A 14,690-nucleotide genomic window follows, 5' to 3' on the forward strand; every position below is an offset into this window, starting at 1 on the left:
GCCATGCAAAGAAGTACTTGGCAGTTGTAAAAATAAAATAATAAAATAAAATATAAAATAAAATAAACAATAAAAGAAGTAAAAAATTAAATAGGACCATCTCTGAATTGATATGGCATGAATTCCAGACACACTATTAAGAGAAAAAAATTAAAGGCCAAAAGAGTGTCTATACAATATGCTGCTCTTCATATCAGAAAGAAGAGAACATAAGAACACACACAGGAATAGGCACCTGGGTGGCTCAGTAGATTAAGCCTCTGCCTTTAGCTCAGGTCATGATCTCAGGGTCCTGGGATTGAGACCAGCATCCATCCGCTCTCTGCTCAGCAGGGATCCTGCTTCTCCCTCTCTCTCTCTCTCTGCCTACTTGTGATCTCTGTCAAATAAATAAATAAAATCTTGAAAGAAAAAAACCCCACACACAGACATATGGGGATCTGCTCATTTGGGCAAAGGAAATACAGGAAGGACAGACAGTCTGCAGAGACTGGTTCCTGAGGCGCAGGTGGGAAGGGGTAGAGAAAGCAGGAAAAGGGAGTGGGAGAGCAGGGAAGTTGAGAGAGTGCTTTGTCTCCAACTGCATCTTTGTAAATGTGTTATTATTGAGATATAATTTTTTTACGTGCCATACAACTCACCCTTTTGAAGGGTAAGATTCAGTAGATTTTAGTCTATTTGCAAAATGGTACAATTATCACCATGATCTCATTCGAGAATATTTTCATCTTCCCGTTAGCAGTTGCTCCCCTTGCCTCCACCATCTCCTGGTGACCATGAAACTACTTTCTGTCTCTATGGATTGGCTGTTCTGGACATTTCGTACAAGTAGGATCATACAATAGGTGGCTTTTGGGGTCTGGCTGCTTTCGCCCAGCAGAATGTTTTCCTGGTTCGTGGATGCTATAGCACGGATCAGTCAGTACACCCATTCCATTTTGTGGCTGGATAACATTGAACTGTATGTATATACTGCATTTTGCTTATCCATTCATCTGTTGATGGACCCTTGGTATTTTTCCACCTTGGGTCTATTATGGATAACGCTGCTGTGGACATTCATGTACAAATACTTGGACGAACCCGTGTTTTCAGTTCTTTGGCGTATATACCTAGGAATGGAATTACTGGGTCATAGAGTAACTCCAGGTGACATTTTTTGAGGAATGGCCAGACTGTTTCCCAAAAAGCCCAGAGCATCCTCATAAGAACCTTGACTCTTCCCACCAAGCCTGTGAAGTTCAAGTTCCTGGGTGAAACCTGAACCAGCCTTGCTCCCTCCTGTGCCTCCGCTAGCACTCCAAACTCAAAGTCCCATTCTTCCTGCCATGACTTCTAGACTCTCTCTACTCCTCTCTCCCTCCCAGGTCAAGCATTCCCTTACTCCCCTGCTCCCCATTCCCTCACTCTTCCCAGGACCCCCTCCTTCCCCTCAGATCCCTTCAACTGCGCGGAATAGATTTTCTGAAATACAAATCCAATCTCCTACTCTATTGCTTCAAACTTTTAAAAGCAGGAGACAAGAATAAAGGATGACATTTGACAAACTAATGTCATTCCTGGGTTTTGGAGAGCATCAGAATTGACCTTCTGGAAAGACTGTTCTTCTACTGGGAAAATTATGTTAATGAGCCTGTTCATTACTCAAAGGCCAGGCTGAGTCTAGGCAGGAGGGAAGAAGAGGGTCATGAACAATACAGAATAATTCTGTAAATGACTGTTCCAGGGTGGAGAGGGACTGGCTCTAAAAATCGTTATAATGTTGATTTAACGTGGAGAGATTAGCAGTCCCCCCATCCCCACGGCCTCCACAGGCAGGGTTAGGGGGCACCCAGGTGGGGTTCTCAATTGAATGGGTGGAGGGCTGGGAAGGAAACAGGAAAGGAGAATGGTGAGGAAGCTGAGGTGGGCCTGACCTTGGAGCTCCACCCTCCCCTCCTGCCTCAGAGGGCTGCTGCCACCACCCCGTTCCCAGTGCCGCTGAGATGGGTGGGACCGAGAAGGTTTTCCTCCTTCTAAAGACTGGTGTGACCTTGAGCAGGTCATTCTCCTACCAGGGCCTCAGTCTCCACATCTGGCCAGTGGGGATGATGATAATCCCTGTTCCCTGGTTGGGGTAGGGATTCAAGGCAGTCAGGGACTTCGAGGTGCTTGTCCCTTAACCAACCAAGCCACCCAGGTGCCCCTCTATTATTGTGGTACTTTTTTTTAAAAAAATGACTTTTCCTGGCCGCTTATTACTACTATATAGAAATTAAATTGATTTTTGTATGTTGGTTCTCAATGAGGTATACTGCCCCCTAGTTTAGAGATCTGTAAGGGGTTTTTTGTTTATTCTTGTTTTGCCCAAGAACTTACACATTACAATTCATATAATTTTAAAGTATTTTTTAATCTAATATTAAAATTAAAGGATTATGGTGATTTTTTGGAAAATATATGCGTGGGAGATTAAATTACGCACAAATTTCACTTCAGATGAGTATGGCATTAATTTGTTATAGAGACGGGAAATTGCAGATAGGGTTGCAGATCTCTGAGGTTTTGATTGTTTCCTTTCTGTTTTCAAGTCATTATATCTTTGAATTTTTATCTTGTCTTCCTGCTGTGCTCTCACGTCTTGGACAATGTTGAACAGATGTGATGGTGGGCACATCAAATCTTGTTCCAAATCTTTTTTTTTTTTTTTAAGATTTTATTTATTCATTTGACAGAGAGAGACACAGTGAGAGAGGGAGCACAAGCAAGGGGAGTGGGAGAGGGAGAAGCAGGCTTCCTGCTGAGCAGAGAGCATGATGCGGGGCTCGATCCCAGGACCCTGGGATCATGACCTGAGCTGAAGGCAGACGCTTAACGACTGAGCCACCCAGGCACCCCATCTTGTTCCAGATATTAAAGGAAATGCTTTCAAATGCTTTCACCTTTTACAAAGAAAAAAAAATTTTTTTAAGTCATGAATGGCTGGGGTACCTGGGTGGCTCATTAAGTGACGGACTCTTGATATGGGCTTGGGTCATGATCTCAGGGTGGAGAGATCCAGTCCCATCACTGCTCCCTGCTGAGCACGGAGCTGATTTGAGATTCTCTCTCCCTCTCCTTCTGCCCCTCGCCAGCTCGCGCTCTCTCTCTGTATCTTAAAAAAAGAAAGAAGAAAGAAAGGAAGGAAGGGAGGGAGGGAGGGAAGGAGGGTGAAGGAAAGAAGGAAGGGAGTGAGTGAGTCACGAATGGGTGTTGAATTTTATCCATTTTTTCCTCCTGCACCAGAGACACATTTCTCTTGATCTGACGTGCCACACTGACACATCTTCCTTTTCTATCCATTCACCGCGATTGCTTTTCTAATGCTAAATAAACCCACCTGGAATTTCTGGGATAAACCCATCCAGATGCTGATACATTTTCCTTTTTTACATGTTGTCACGCTCCGTCTGTTGGTATTTTATGTAGGATTTCGCAAGCGCGTTTGTGAGACAGGCCCATCGTTTTCTCTGCTTATGTGGTCTTTGTCAATTAGCACTGGTGGGGTAATGGTGTTGGGAGCACCGTCCCCGTGACCCAGAATTTCACCGAACCAGGAACCCGCCGCCAGCCTCCCCGCAGAAATGGTGTGCGAGGAGCGCCCCCTCGCGGCTGTGGGGCGCAAAAGCCTGAAGGGCCGGGCGGGGTGAGTGGTAGCTGGGCGCGCTTGAGGATCAGATGACGCCAGGGGGTGCCCGGGCGCTGCCGGACGCTGGTCTTCACTGGGCCTGGTGACAAGAGCAGCTCAGCTTCAGAGAAGGGATGACCAGGACCCAGAGTGACACAGCAGGCCCATAACTACAGAGTTCTAACCCTTCTGAGCTATAAATTTCCTGAGTCTTAATCTCTTTACTTGTAAAGGGGGGGTGGGATAGTCCATCTGCTTGTCAGGAAAACAGGAGGAATTTGTCAAAGCACAGAAGTCAGACTTTCTTGTAAATAAGGAAGGTGTCCACTCCTGGCCTCAGCATTCTGGTTTTCTTGTCTGTTACAAGCCCTAGGGAGAAGGGAATCCAGCATTGAGACTCTGCCTCAGGGAGGTCTGTGTGAAGGGAGAACATTTGTTCATTTATTAGTTTTAGTTGATTATTTAATCATTGTTCACGTATTGAACAAATATTTATTAGGCACTGGTAGGCAGGATAATGACCCCCCAAGATATGTCCACACCCTCACCCCTGGAGCTTACAAATAGTTTAGGTTACAAGGGGAAAGGGAATTAAGGTTGCAGGGGGAATGAATGTTGCTGATGAGTTGATTTTAAGATAGGAAGATAATCCTGGATGATCCGAGTGGATTATCCAAGTGGCCCAATGTGATCACAAGGGTCCCTAAAAGCAGGAGGAGCAGGAGAGTCAGAATTGGTGAAAGAGGCCAGGAAAGGAGATTCACCCCTGAGCTCCAGAAAGGAATACAGTCCTGACACCTTGGTTTTAAGTCGGTGAAGCTTGTGTTGGACTTCTGACCTGCAGAACTGTAAGAGAATAAATCTGCATGGGTTTAAGCAGCTGGCTTTGTGGCAATTTGTCACCGCAGTGGGAATGCAGATGAGAGGGTTCCGGGGAATTCAGAGCTAGAACAAGATAGAGTGTAAGGACCCATCCTGTTGAGAAACCCTGTGCCCCAGGACTAGTGGGTTGGGAAAGGCTTTTCCAAAGAAGTGACGTTTCATCTTGCATCTGAAGGTTCTGTCAGATGAAGGAAGAGGCGTAGGGGTGGGGAAGAGGTAGGACAGGGGAGGTGCCTGGGTGGCTCAGTGGGTTAAGCATCTTCCTTCAGCTCAGGTCATGGTCCCAGGATTCTGGGATCAAGTCCCCCATTGGGCTCCTTGCTCAGCAGGGGGCCTGCTTCTCCCCTCTGCCTGCCACTCCTTTTTGTGCTCTTTCTCTGTCAAATAAATAAATAAAATACTTTTTAAAAGACAAAGCGAGAGTAGAAAAATGTTTCAGGCAAGGAAGCAGCATGGTGGAAGGCCCAGGGGCCAGAGAGAATGCACTGAACCTCAAGAGGCCCCAGCAGAGTGGGGAGAAATCAAGCTGGAGGGGTCAAAGGAATGCAGATTCCTCCATAGGGGAGGAATGGGCCTTGTCCTGAGGGCAGGGAAAAGCATTTGCTCTTTATCCAAGGGCAACAGGGCTAGATTTTGAGAGGGGCCAATTGATGACCAGATCTGGCTTTTGGCTACTGTAGGGCAGAGAATGGATCCCTAGGTGGCTCTGGCCCATGTGAGAGCTGGTACCATGGAGAAGAAGATGGATAGATGAGAAAGAACTGACTGGAGAGCTATTTTGAATCAATGGAACTTGGTGGTGGACCAGATGGGCTATGAGGGAGGAGAGTTGGAGCTGCATCATCACCGCCCACCTTCTGGCATGGACCAGTCAGGAGATGATAGGGCCCTTTCCTGAGATGGGAGCATGGTTGGGGAGGCAGGCCTGAGGTGTGGCTGCGGCACACTCAAGCTGAGGTGACTCCTGAGGCACTTGGCTACCGCATCAGGAGTTGGGTAAAGGCCTGTTGGAGATCCAGGGTTGACTCCAGGTCCTTGTAGAGAGGAAGAGTTTTCTCAACCTCAGCACTATTGACATCTTGGGTAGAGCAGCTCTTTGTTTGGAGGTGGGCCTGGAGTGTTGTCCTCATCTGTGAGGTCAGAGCTGGGTCACAGGCCCATCCCTGGGCCAATCCAGGGAGGTGAGCCCAGGCGAGGCAGGGTTCAGGTGTGCTCCTCATGGTGTCCACAAGCAGTCATCTAAGAAAGCCTGGTCACAGGGTCATGGCGAATTGCAACGAAAGCTGGGCAGTGTAGGCTCCCAGGCAGTGCTGTGCGCCCAGGAGGGAGGGAATAGCAGATTTTGGCGGAGAGCAGGCAACTTCCTAAATGCCTCGAGAGACGTGGATGGTGGTGGCGGTTGGAAGGTATTTCCTGTGAGGGGATGAGAGCTTGTGTGGAGAGGGAGAGGCAGGAGGGAGCCCCACAAAGCAAGACACTGCATGTGGTACTGCCCAGATCGAGTCCACCATAGGGGAGGGATGGGCCTTGTCCTGAGGGCAGGGAAGGCGTTTGGTCGGCCTCCTGACTTCCCACTGGGGCTCCTTCCTTCTTGAAGTTGTGTCCCTCTTGTCAGGCTGGGACCTTGATACACATTTCTGCCTCACCCTGAAGCCGTTTCCTTGATCTTCCTGCTCTGCCAAGATGGCTGACAGCTCCTGGCGGTCAGGACCACAGCCTGATTCTCAGAGTCCTGATCACTGACCCCCCCAGCCTCCTAACTGATGTTCACGACAGAGCCAATCACCCCTGCACTCTCCCAACACAGTTCTGTACATTGACCTCCACACACTTTCCAAATACTGTCCACATTTCCCAGTCAGCATCTTTCACAGTTTCATCATCATTGACCCCCACGCTGCCCCCCCCTGAATCCCCAGCTTGGTTCCCCATGGCTGACCAACTCTGAGGCCCAGACCTGACAAGGAGCCTGTCTGTGCCCCCGTGCCATTCCCCCCATCCTGGGAGTAAGTGCTGTTGGGGCAGGTGTGCATGGGCAAGGCCATTAGAAGAGGCCATCAGCTGGAGTCAGTGAGTGTGGAGGGGACCACAGTGGTGGGATAACTGGGAATGACCACATGGCCCTGGATCACTGTCCTCGGTGAGCCTCAGGGTCCCCCTTTGCACAGTGGGGATTTTGATCTCACAGAGGTATTGCAGGGGTGGGGGAGCAGTAAAGAGAACTGGGTGGAAGGAAGACTGTCTCTCTCTCTCTCTCACACACACACACACACCCCTCAACCTCTGATCTGGCTGCTTTCCAGGGCCCAAGTGTGAACTGACTTTAGGGGAGGGGATCCACCTGCTGACCGGCCGTTCGGCCCCATCTGTACTCACTAGCGGAGCGAATGACGGCAATGACCACCCGTGTACCGCACCCCATCGCTTCTCCGCCTTTTGGCTAAGATCAAGTGTAGTATCCGTGTACCGCACCCAACAGGTGACGTTCCATCCTGGCTCCTCACACGGCCTTGCTCCACTGCCCCCATTGACTCAGTGCGGGAGCTAGACCCGCAGGCTCCTGGAGGGGGGCAAAGGAGCTGGGCTTGGAAGGATAACAGACCTCCCTTGCCCAGTGGGCTTCATTCCGAATAGCTGCACATTTGGATCACCTAGATGTCTGAGGACACCCCAGATGGGAACAGTCAGAAACTGTGGAAGTGGGGCCAGGCCCCATGCCTTTCCCAACCCCGCCCTGGTGATTCCATTGTGTAGCCAGGTTCGGATTCGGGTGCACCGAGCTGGGGTGGGGGGTGGGGGATAGAAGGCATACAGAGCAGGGAAGATGCGTTCTCAGCGCGGAAAGCGTCTCGTGTGGGGGCTGCTCACCCTCCTGCTGGTCCTCAGGACCCGGGTCCAGCTCACCCCCGGCTCGAGCGGCGCCTTCCACATGAGCAGCATCTCATAGGGCGCACAGCTGTGCACAGGCCGCAGCTCGCGGCGCAGGCAGGGGTGGAAGGAGGACTGCCGGGCGCCGGGCTGGCGCGCTTCAGACACGTGCCCCTGTAGGCATCCCGATGGGGAAGAGCGGGCTGTGGCGGGCAGCCTCGCGCAGGGCTGGGCAGCCGGTAGGCCTGCCGGGAGTAGAGCCGCGGGGGCGCAAAGGACTTGCTGCAGCCGTCGCGGACCGGCACCGAGCGGGCCAGGAGCTGCCCGGCGAGGAGGGGGCGGCCCGGTTGCCGCGTCTGCAGGAAGCGGAGCACGTCGGCGGTGTGCGCGGAGACGTCGTCGCCGCGGCTGAGCCGGAAGCGTGCGCGCGGCCGGCGCTCGGCGGGGCAGTAGAGCAGGTGCTGGAGCGTGGGGTGAGGAAGGTGTGGCGGAAGGCCCGCTGCAGCGTGTCGCTGTGCTCGTGCGCCTCCAGTGCCGCCAGCGCCGCCAGCCGCCCGGCGCTCTCGGCCTGCTGGGCCCCAGGGAGCCCAGCAGGAAGGGGCAGCGCCCCTGCCCCCACGTGCGGCGGATGAGCTCGCGCCATGGGTGGCTGGCGGGCCACGACTTGACCGCCCGCAGCAGCGCGCGGTAGCCCATGCACTTGGTCTGCGCGTCCCAGAGCAGGGGAAAGTGGCGGCAGTGGCGGCACTGCAGGAAGTCTTGGATTGCGGATGCACGCGGGGAGCTGCTCGAAGTCGAATTCGACCATGGCGTTGACCGAGTCGTTGACCACACCTCGGGACTCTGAACTGAATGCCCATGGCTGCACAGCCGCAAGGGCAACAGGGGGAGCCTCTGGAGAATCATCCCACGCCTTCTCCCTTTGGGACCCGGAGGCTTGGAGGAACCAGAGGTGCAGGGCCAAGAAGCTCAAACCCACCAGAAAAAGGGACAAAGCCCTGGGATTCATGGACCTGAGGCAGGGAAGAGACATCTGTGGGGGAAACCGAGTCAGAGGTGAGCCAGGAGTCATGTCTGACATCAGCGGAAGAGCACCCTTCCCACTTCTCTCCCAGAACCAGGCCTTCTCACCTTTGCTGCTACAAGGTCAAAGGAAACTCAGTTCAAGAGTACACAAAAGCATCTTCCGTCTCCCACAGTCCGGAGTGCTCTGACTTTCAGAATCTCATTGTCTCCCCACATCTCCCCTGTATGCCACCTAGGCGCAGCAGTCTCATGTCAAAGTTAAAATCTTCATCTTCCCGTGACTTCATATCCTGCTTTTCCACCTCAGTAAATGGTACCACCATCCACCCAGTTGCTCCAACCAGAAGCCCTGACTCTCCCCAGCCTCAATTTACATCCATGCTCCATATCCTGGAGTTCCTGCACCCCAGTCTCTCCATGCTTATTCCCTCCTCTCCATCCCTGTTAGCCCTCTCTCTGATCCATTTCCCTTCCTTGCCACCCTAGTCAAGGAAGCATGAGGTGATAGCATTGGACTCAGACCCAGGTCCTCTTCCGGTGTCCCCACTTACGGGTATCCTCTTGAACAAGTCGCTTCCAATCTCTAGGGCTGCATGTTCTCTACAAGAAAGGGCTAGTAGATTCCTACTTTGCAGGGTTATTGGGAGCATTAAATGAACATAGAAAGCCAGTCAACAAGTGGCACTGGTATTACGACCTCTTCCACTTCCTCCAGCCCCACTTCTTTTTCTTCCTGCCTGGTATTATTTTCTGTTCCCCAAACATGGCAGGTCAGGCTCTCTTTGTTGTGTATCTAACTCCCTGCACCTGTCCAGCTGCCGTTCAAACCCTGCTTTCATGAAGACCCGACAGGACGAACTCCAGATCACAACAGCCTTTCCTGTATTTACTCCATGTGAAATCCCATCACACTGGGTCCTGTCCTTCTTGAAACACTCCACTCTCTTTCAGAGATGCCACTCTCTCCTGCCTTTCCTCCTCCCTTTTAAACCATATCTCTCAATTCCCTTTGCTCATCTCCTCCTCTTTCCACCCTTAATAGTGGGAGGTCCCCAGACTCTGTCCTAGTTATCTCCTTTGCTTGAGGACCTCCAAACTCCACGTAGTGGCCCACAGCCACATCGGGTGCAACCTCAACTCTCATCTTTGTCCCCAGAGTTGTCCCAGAGTGGTTTGTGTTCAAGCCCCAAACTGTGATTGACTCCTTCCTTGTCTTCATCCCCCCACCCAAGCCCAGTTGATTTTAACACCTTCATGTTTCCTCCACCTATCTACTTCCATTCCCACTATCAACAGTCTCTTCCAAACTAGCATCTGCAGCTCGGATGACATAGCCTCCTGCTCGGTCTCTCCACATACTTCCGTGCTCTTGGGGGATCCCTCCTCCACAGTAGCTGGAGTACCTGTGAACCGTGCAGATTTCATGCCAAACCTCATGCTCTTTTCCTTGGCTTCCTATTGTCAGCCACATGCCCTGGCCACCAGCCTTAGACTGGCAAAGCTCCTTCTGCCTTGGAGCTCCCCTGCCTGGATGGATGCCCTCTCCCTCCTTTGCCTACTTAATGCCTGCTCAGCCGCTTCATCCTTTAGGTCCACTGAAGAGGTATGGCCCTGGCTAGGCTTTATTGTAGCTCAAAGGAGACCAGAACATTATTTGTTTTAAAGTGTATCTTCTCTCCTATTCTTTTGCATCTTGAGGGCAGGGATGACATCTGTGTTGTTCACCCATGGTGTCCTGGGGTTCCACCAACATAGTGGTGGAAAATTCTGGTTTCAAAAAAAAAAAAAAAAATGCTGGTTTCCCAGGTTCAAATACTGCATCTACTAGTTTCTTTTTTCCTTTTGCCTTGTGTGCAGTCTTTATTCCAAATATTTGTTAAAATACCATTAGCTTATTCCTCAGGGCAAGAGCAAAGATCACCCCTGCAAAAACCTAGGGGCTATGTACAGAACTTTACAGAACAGAGAATAACACTTTGGCTGAAATCTGACTGCTGACCAGAGAACAGAGTTCTGAGTGGGCTCAACAGAGAAAAGGAAATTGGGAAGGGAAGGCGCTTGTCTGAATGAAACCTCAACTTCCATCAGAGCAAGTCTAGTGATGGTAATAATGGGAGGCTCTGTTTTTGGAATGTTCAAGTTCAGCGGAGGGGGTCCTATGTGTCTATTTGACTACACCCCGGGTGAGGTGCCATTAGGTCAATGTCACTCAAATTCCTGGCCAGCCAAACACCCGCAGCAAAAAGTCCCAAAGTGAGGATAAAGTTCCTCCGGAAATCGTTCCCATCAGTGGTGAAGGGGTAGATGCCCCAGAACGAGTTTCCCACATTGTCTGGAACTTGGGGTGCTTTATTTGCACACTGGCAGCGCCCACGCCAACCCCACTGGCAGCCAGAGCACCGTCCTCGGTATCCACAAGGCCTCTCCCTGCCTCTACTAGTTTCTAATTGCATGCTCTGAGCAAGTTAATTCAAGCTAATATCTCCCTCCTAAGAGTTACTGTGATGGGTAAATTATAATATATGTAAAGAATTTCACACGGTACTCAGTACAGAATAGGCAGTCAGTAAATATTACCTATTATGATTATCAGAGGTGCCAATAAATATGTGTTGAATGAATACTTCGCCAAAGTATGTGCTCAATAAATATTTTCAGATTGAGTCATTTCCACATAGGAGGTGTTACTGGATTGAATTGTGCTCAAGTGCTTGCCTATTATAGTCCACGCATAATGTCTAGCACAGGATGGATACAAAGCAGGTGTTCAATGAAATAATGGCGGTGCCATGGGGAGCCTGGGTGGCTCAGTCAGTTAAGCATCTGCCTTTCACTCAAGTCATGATCCCAGGATTCTGGGATCGAGCCCCGCATTGGGCTCCCTGCTCAGAAGGGAGCCTGCTTCTCCCTCTCCTCTGCCTGCTGTTCCCCCCGCTTGTGTGCTCTCTGTCGAATGAATAAATAAAATCTTAAAAAAAAAATGGCAGTGCCAGTAACTGCCCAAAAAAGTGAGAGATCCTTGCAAAAGTGTTGGTGCAATCACTGAGTTCCATTAGAAATACTCTCACTATATTCATGCTTCAGCATTTGAGGCACTGAGACAGGAGAGACAGTGAGATAGTCTAAGTCTACTTAATTATAAAGCTCAGTGGCTTGTCCTGTGCCTGGCACATTTTTTCCCCCAGTAAATGAAAGATTAAAAAAAGAATGAGAATACAATTTGGAGTCTGAATAACTGGGCACGAGTCCCAGCTGCGTTCATTAACTGTGTCAAGTCGTTAATCGGGTTTGAGTTTTCTCAGCTGAGAAATCGAGAAGGTCAACACTCATCCCTCAGTGGAATCAGAAGCAAGAAAATAATTTTGTCCATGCCAAAGGGCCACACAAAAGCTAGTTTTACAAAAAATGGAAAAGCATTCTCTAGTTTCTCTCTCCCTGCCCAGAATCATTTCTAGAAAGAAAAATCATCTCAGTCTCAATGCAACAGCAATTCTTGTCTCAAGGAAACTTGGATTTACTTTGATAAAGCTGATCCAGGAAGCTGAATCAGAGCCAGTTTTTGATATGAGTAAAGAAAAGCTTGGGCCAGGTCCTGTTCCTGAGGGCGGGACTCTGCTCCTGGATGCTGACACTGTGGAGCTTTGGGAGTCCTCCATGGTTTTGTTTTTGTTTTTGTTTTGTGCTGGATTTCCCCCTTTTCTCAGTGCCCTCTTCTGGATCTCCTGGAGTCCTTACACCTTAGGCTTTCATGGCCTCTGCTGGCCCTGATTCCTTGTCCCTCAAGACTCAGGTCAAGTACCACCTCCGGCAGGAAACCTGGTACAATGAGCTCAGTTCAGCGTGTGTTCTTGGCTGCTGAATAGCCAAGTTGGTTAAAGAGGACAGACCTGCCACTTAGGTGATCCTTTCAAGCCTCACGTTCCTCATCTGTGGGAACACGGGCAATTCATTTATCTCAGTGGCTCAGAGGATGATAGGAGGTGATTTGTGTAAGGTGACCCATGTATGGCACGCTGTAAGTGGGTACTACAGTAACATTAGCAACTAAAACAGTAATGTTTATGAGGTAGAGGAGGATCACATAGTTCCTTTGTGACCCTGTTCCTTCACTTCTTTCTCCATCTGTTGCTCCATGCATATGTTTTCTTTCCTTTGCAATGCTATTCACTCTGCCTGGGATTTTCTTACTTATGTTCCTAGGACAGGAAAAGTTTGTTGGTTATTCCCTCCTCTGGTTTCATGCCAAGATAGATGAATGGCACATGGATTCCTGGGTCATCCACCAGCCCCTTACCAACCCAAGGTATTCCTGGGGAATATATGCACAGTGGATATGGCAAGCAAACAAACTTTTTACTTTTGGCCCCAACTTCAAGTACAGAGCCCTAATCCAGCAGCTTTGTCTTGGTTCCTTTCCCTCTGTGTCCTCCCTCTGGTTCTTTCTTCACCCTCTAAGGAGAACGGTGCAGGGACGGGGAGAGGGTGCACCTCCTCAGCAGTGGGAAGCAGCCCAAGCCCCCGTCTTACCTCAAGTGTCTAAGAGAGAAGAAATAGACAGGCGCCATCCCCAGGCTGGGACCTACCTTTAACCTCATGCCTTCACATGCTGAGGCCCCACCCCTGGGACTGGGCTTGGTTCAATATTCTTGAATCTGACCAATCCATGACATCCTCCTCCTCCTTGGAGGGAAGGTGAAGTGGGGGACAGCTACAAACTTCCTCCTACAGTGACTGCTTACCCTTTGTGATGAAACTAAATGCCATTTCTTCCAGTTTTGTTGACTCTACCCATGACTGCCTTGTCCTCTCCAGCAGCATGCCTGACGAAAACACTTGAATGCTGTGTTTTCATGATCAGTTCTCCCTGCTGGACTGAGAGCAACCCCGGGCCTGGGACCTGTTCTGTTAACACAGGATATGCTCTGGGGATGCCTGGGTGGCTCAGTCGTTAAGCATCTGCCTTCAGCTCAGGTCATGGTTCCAGGGCCCTGGGATCGAGTCCTGCATCAGGCTCTCTGCTCAGTGGGGAGCCTGCTTCTCCCTCTGCCTCTGCCCCTCCTTCTGCTTGTGCTCTCTTTCTCTCTCTGACAAATTAATAAAATCTTTTTAAAAAGTTTAAAAAGCATAGGATATGCTCTAAAATCTTTGTTGAGGAAATCGTATGTGAAGGGTTCATACAGGCTATTTTCTAAACACATTAATGATATCCGAGCATACCGTATTTGGCAAATGGTCACAGGCTTCATCCCATTATCACTGTGAGTGGTCAGGTGAGAAGTGAATCAGACCCGGTCTTGGTCCTCAAGACCTCACTATCTCTTGGGAGAGCCAGATACTGAATAATTAAAAAGGGGTGAGATGCATACAAAACAGAGAGAGAGAACTTGGAGAAAGGAACTGAGGGAGCTATGGAAGCCTTCACATTAGGATGGGATTGTATCCGTTATCTAGTGCTGTGTTACAAACCATCCCCAGTCTTAACCAGTCTCAATTATTTTTCAAGATTCTGTGGGTGGCCTGGGAGCCTCTGGTGCCAGGCCTGCCTGGGCTCTCTCTGGTGGCTCTAGTTAATGGGTCAGCTGGGGACAGCCAGGCCTCGTGCATTCTCTGCTCCTTCATCCTGGGCTGCCTCATGGCATGGTGGTCTCAGGGTTCCAAGAAGTGAGGGCAGCAGCTATAAGGCCTCTAAGGCCTCGCCTTCAGAATTTGCATCGTATCACTCCCACCACATTCTGTTGGTCAAAGCAAGTCACAGGAACAGCCCAGATACAAGGGATGAGGAGGAGCTCCAAAAATTGATGGCCATATTTAAGTTACCACATGGGCTTTGAGATGGAAAGGAGTTTTGCCAGCAGGCAAGGAGAGGGCACTCCCGGACAGAGCTACAGAGGTGGGAATAAACAGGGCATGTCTGGGAAACATTCCAGGTTTAATGTGGTTGGAGGAGTAAATATTGGGAGTTGAAGATACAAAGATAGAAGTACCCTGAGAAGGGCTTAGAATACCATGCCTGCATTTTAACTTGGATGAGAGGGAAGGGAGTGGTGGGAGGAAGGAGGAAAGAAGGGGAGGAGGCTTGAGTATAGCTTTTGATGGGGATGGTTGAGAGATGGCTGGAGGATTAGGGAAGTCCAGACTTCCCTGGAAACTGTCGGGCAGGTGAAGGCTGAAAGAGGGTGAGAGCACCAATGGAATCTGTGTACACGAGGACAAGAGAACAGCCCTAGGGAGGGACCTGACTGGATTTTTCCCAGACTAAGAATTCCTG

General features: G+C 50.1%; 1 protein-coding gene across 1 annotated transcript; it reads right to left on the bottom strand.

Annotated features, from left to right (window-relative positions):
• Nucleotides 1–3,792: 3,792 nt before the first annotated feature.
• Nucleotides 3,793–8,429, bottom strand: LOC111140080 (UDP-GlcNAc:betaGal beta-1,3-N-acetylglucosaminyltransferase 6). Its single transcript, XM_022492469.1, is given in 8 exon segments — nucleotides 3,793–4,015; nucleotides 7,397–7,548; nucleotides 7,551–7,583; nucleotides 7,586–7,629; nucleotides 7,631–7,868; nucleotides 7,871–7,981; nucleotides 7,984–8,164; nucleotides 8,166–8,429. Coding segments are annotated over 8 exon segments (1,032 nt in total). The 3' UTR covers nucleotides 3,793–4,006.
• Between the last annotated feature and the right edge of the window lie 6,261 nt (nucleotides 8,430–14,690).

The sequence above is a fragment of the Enhydra lutris genome, unplaced genomic scaffold (genome assembly GCF_002288905.1).
Source record: "Enhydra lutris kenyoni isolate GAN:26980312 unplaced genomic scaffold, ASM228890v2 scaffoldscaffold152, whole genome shotgun sequence".
NCBI lineage: Eukaryota > Metazoa > Chordata > Mammalia > Carnivora > Mustelidae > Enhydra > Enhydra lutris.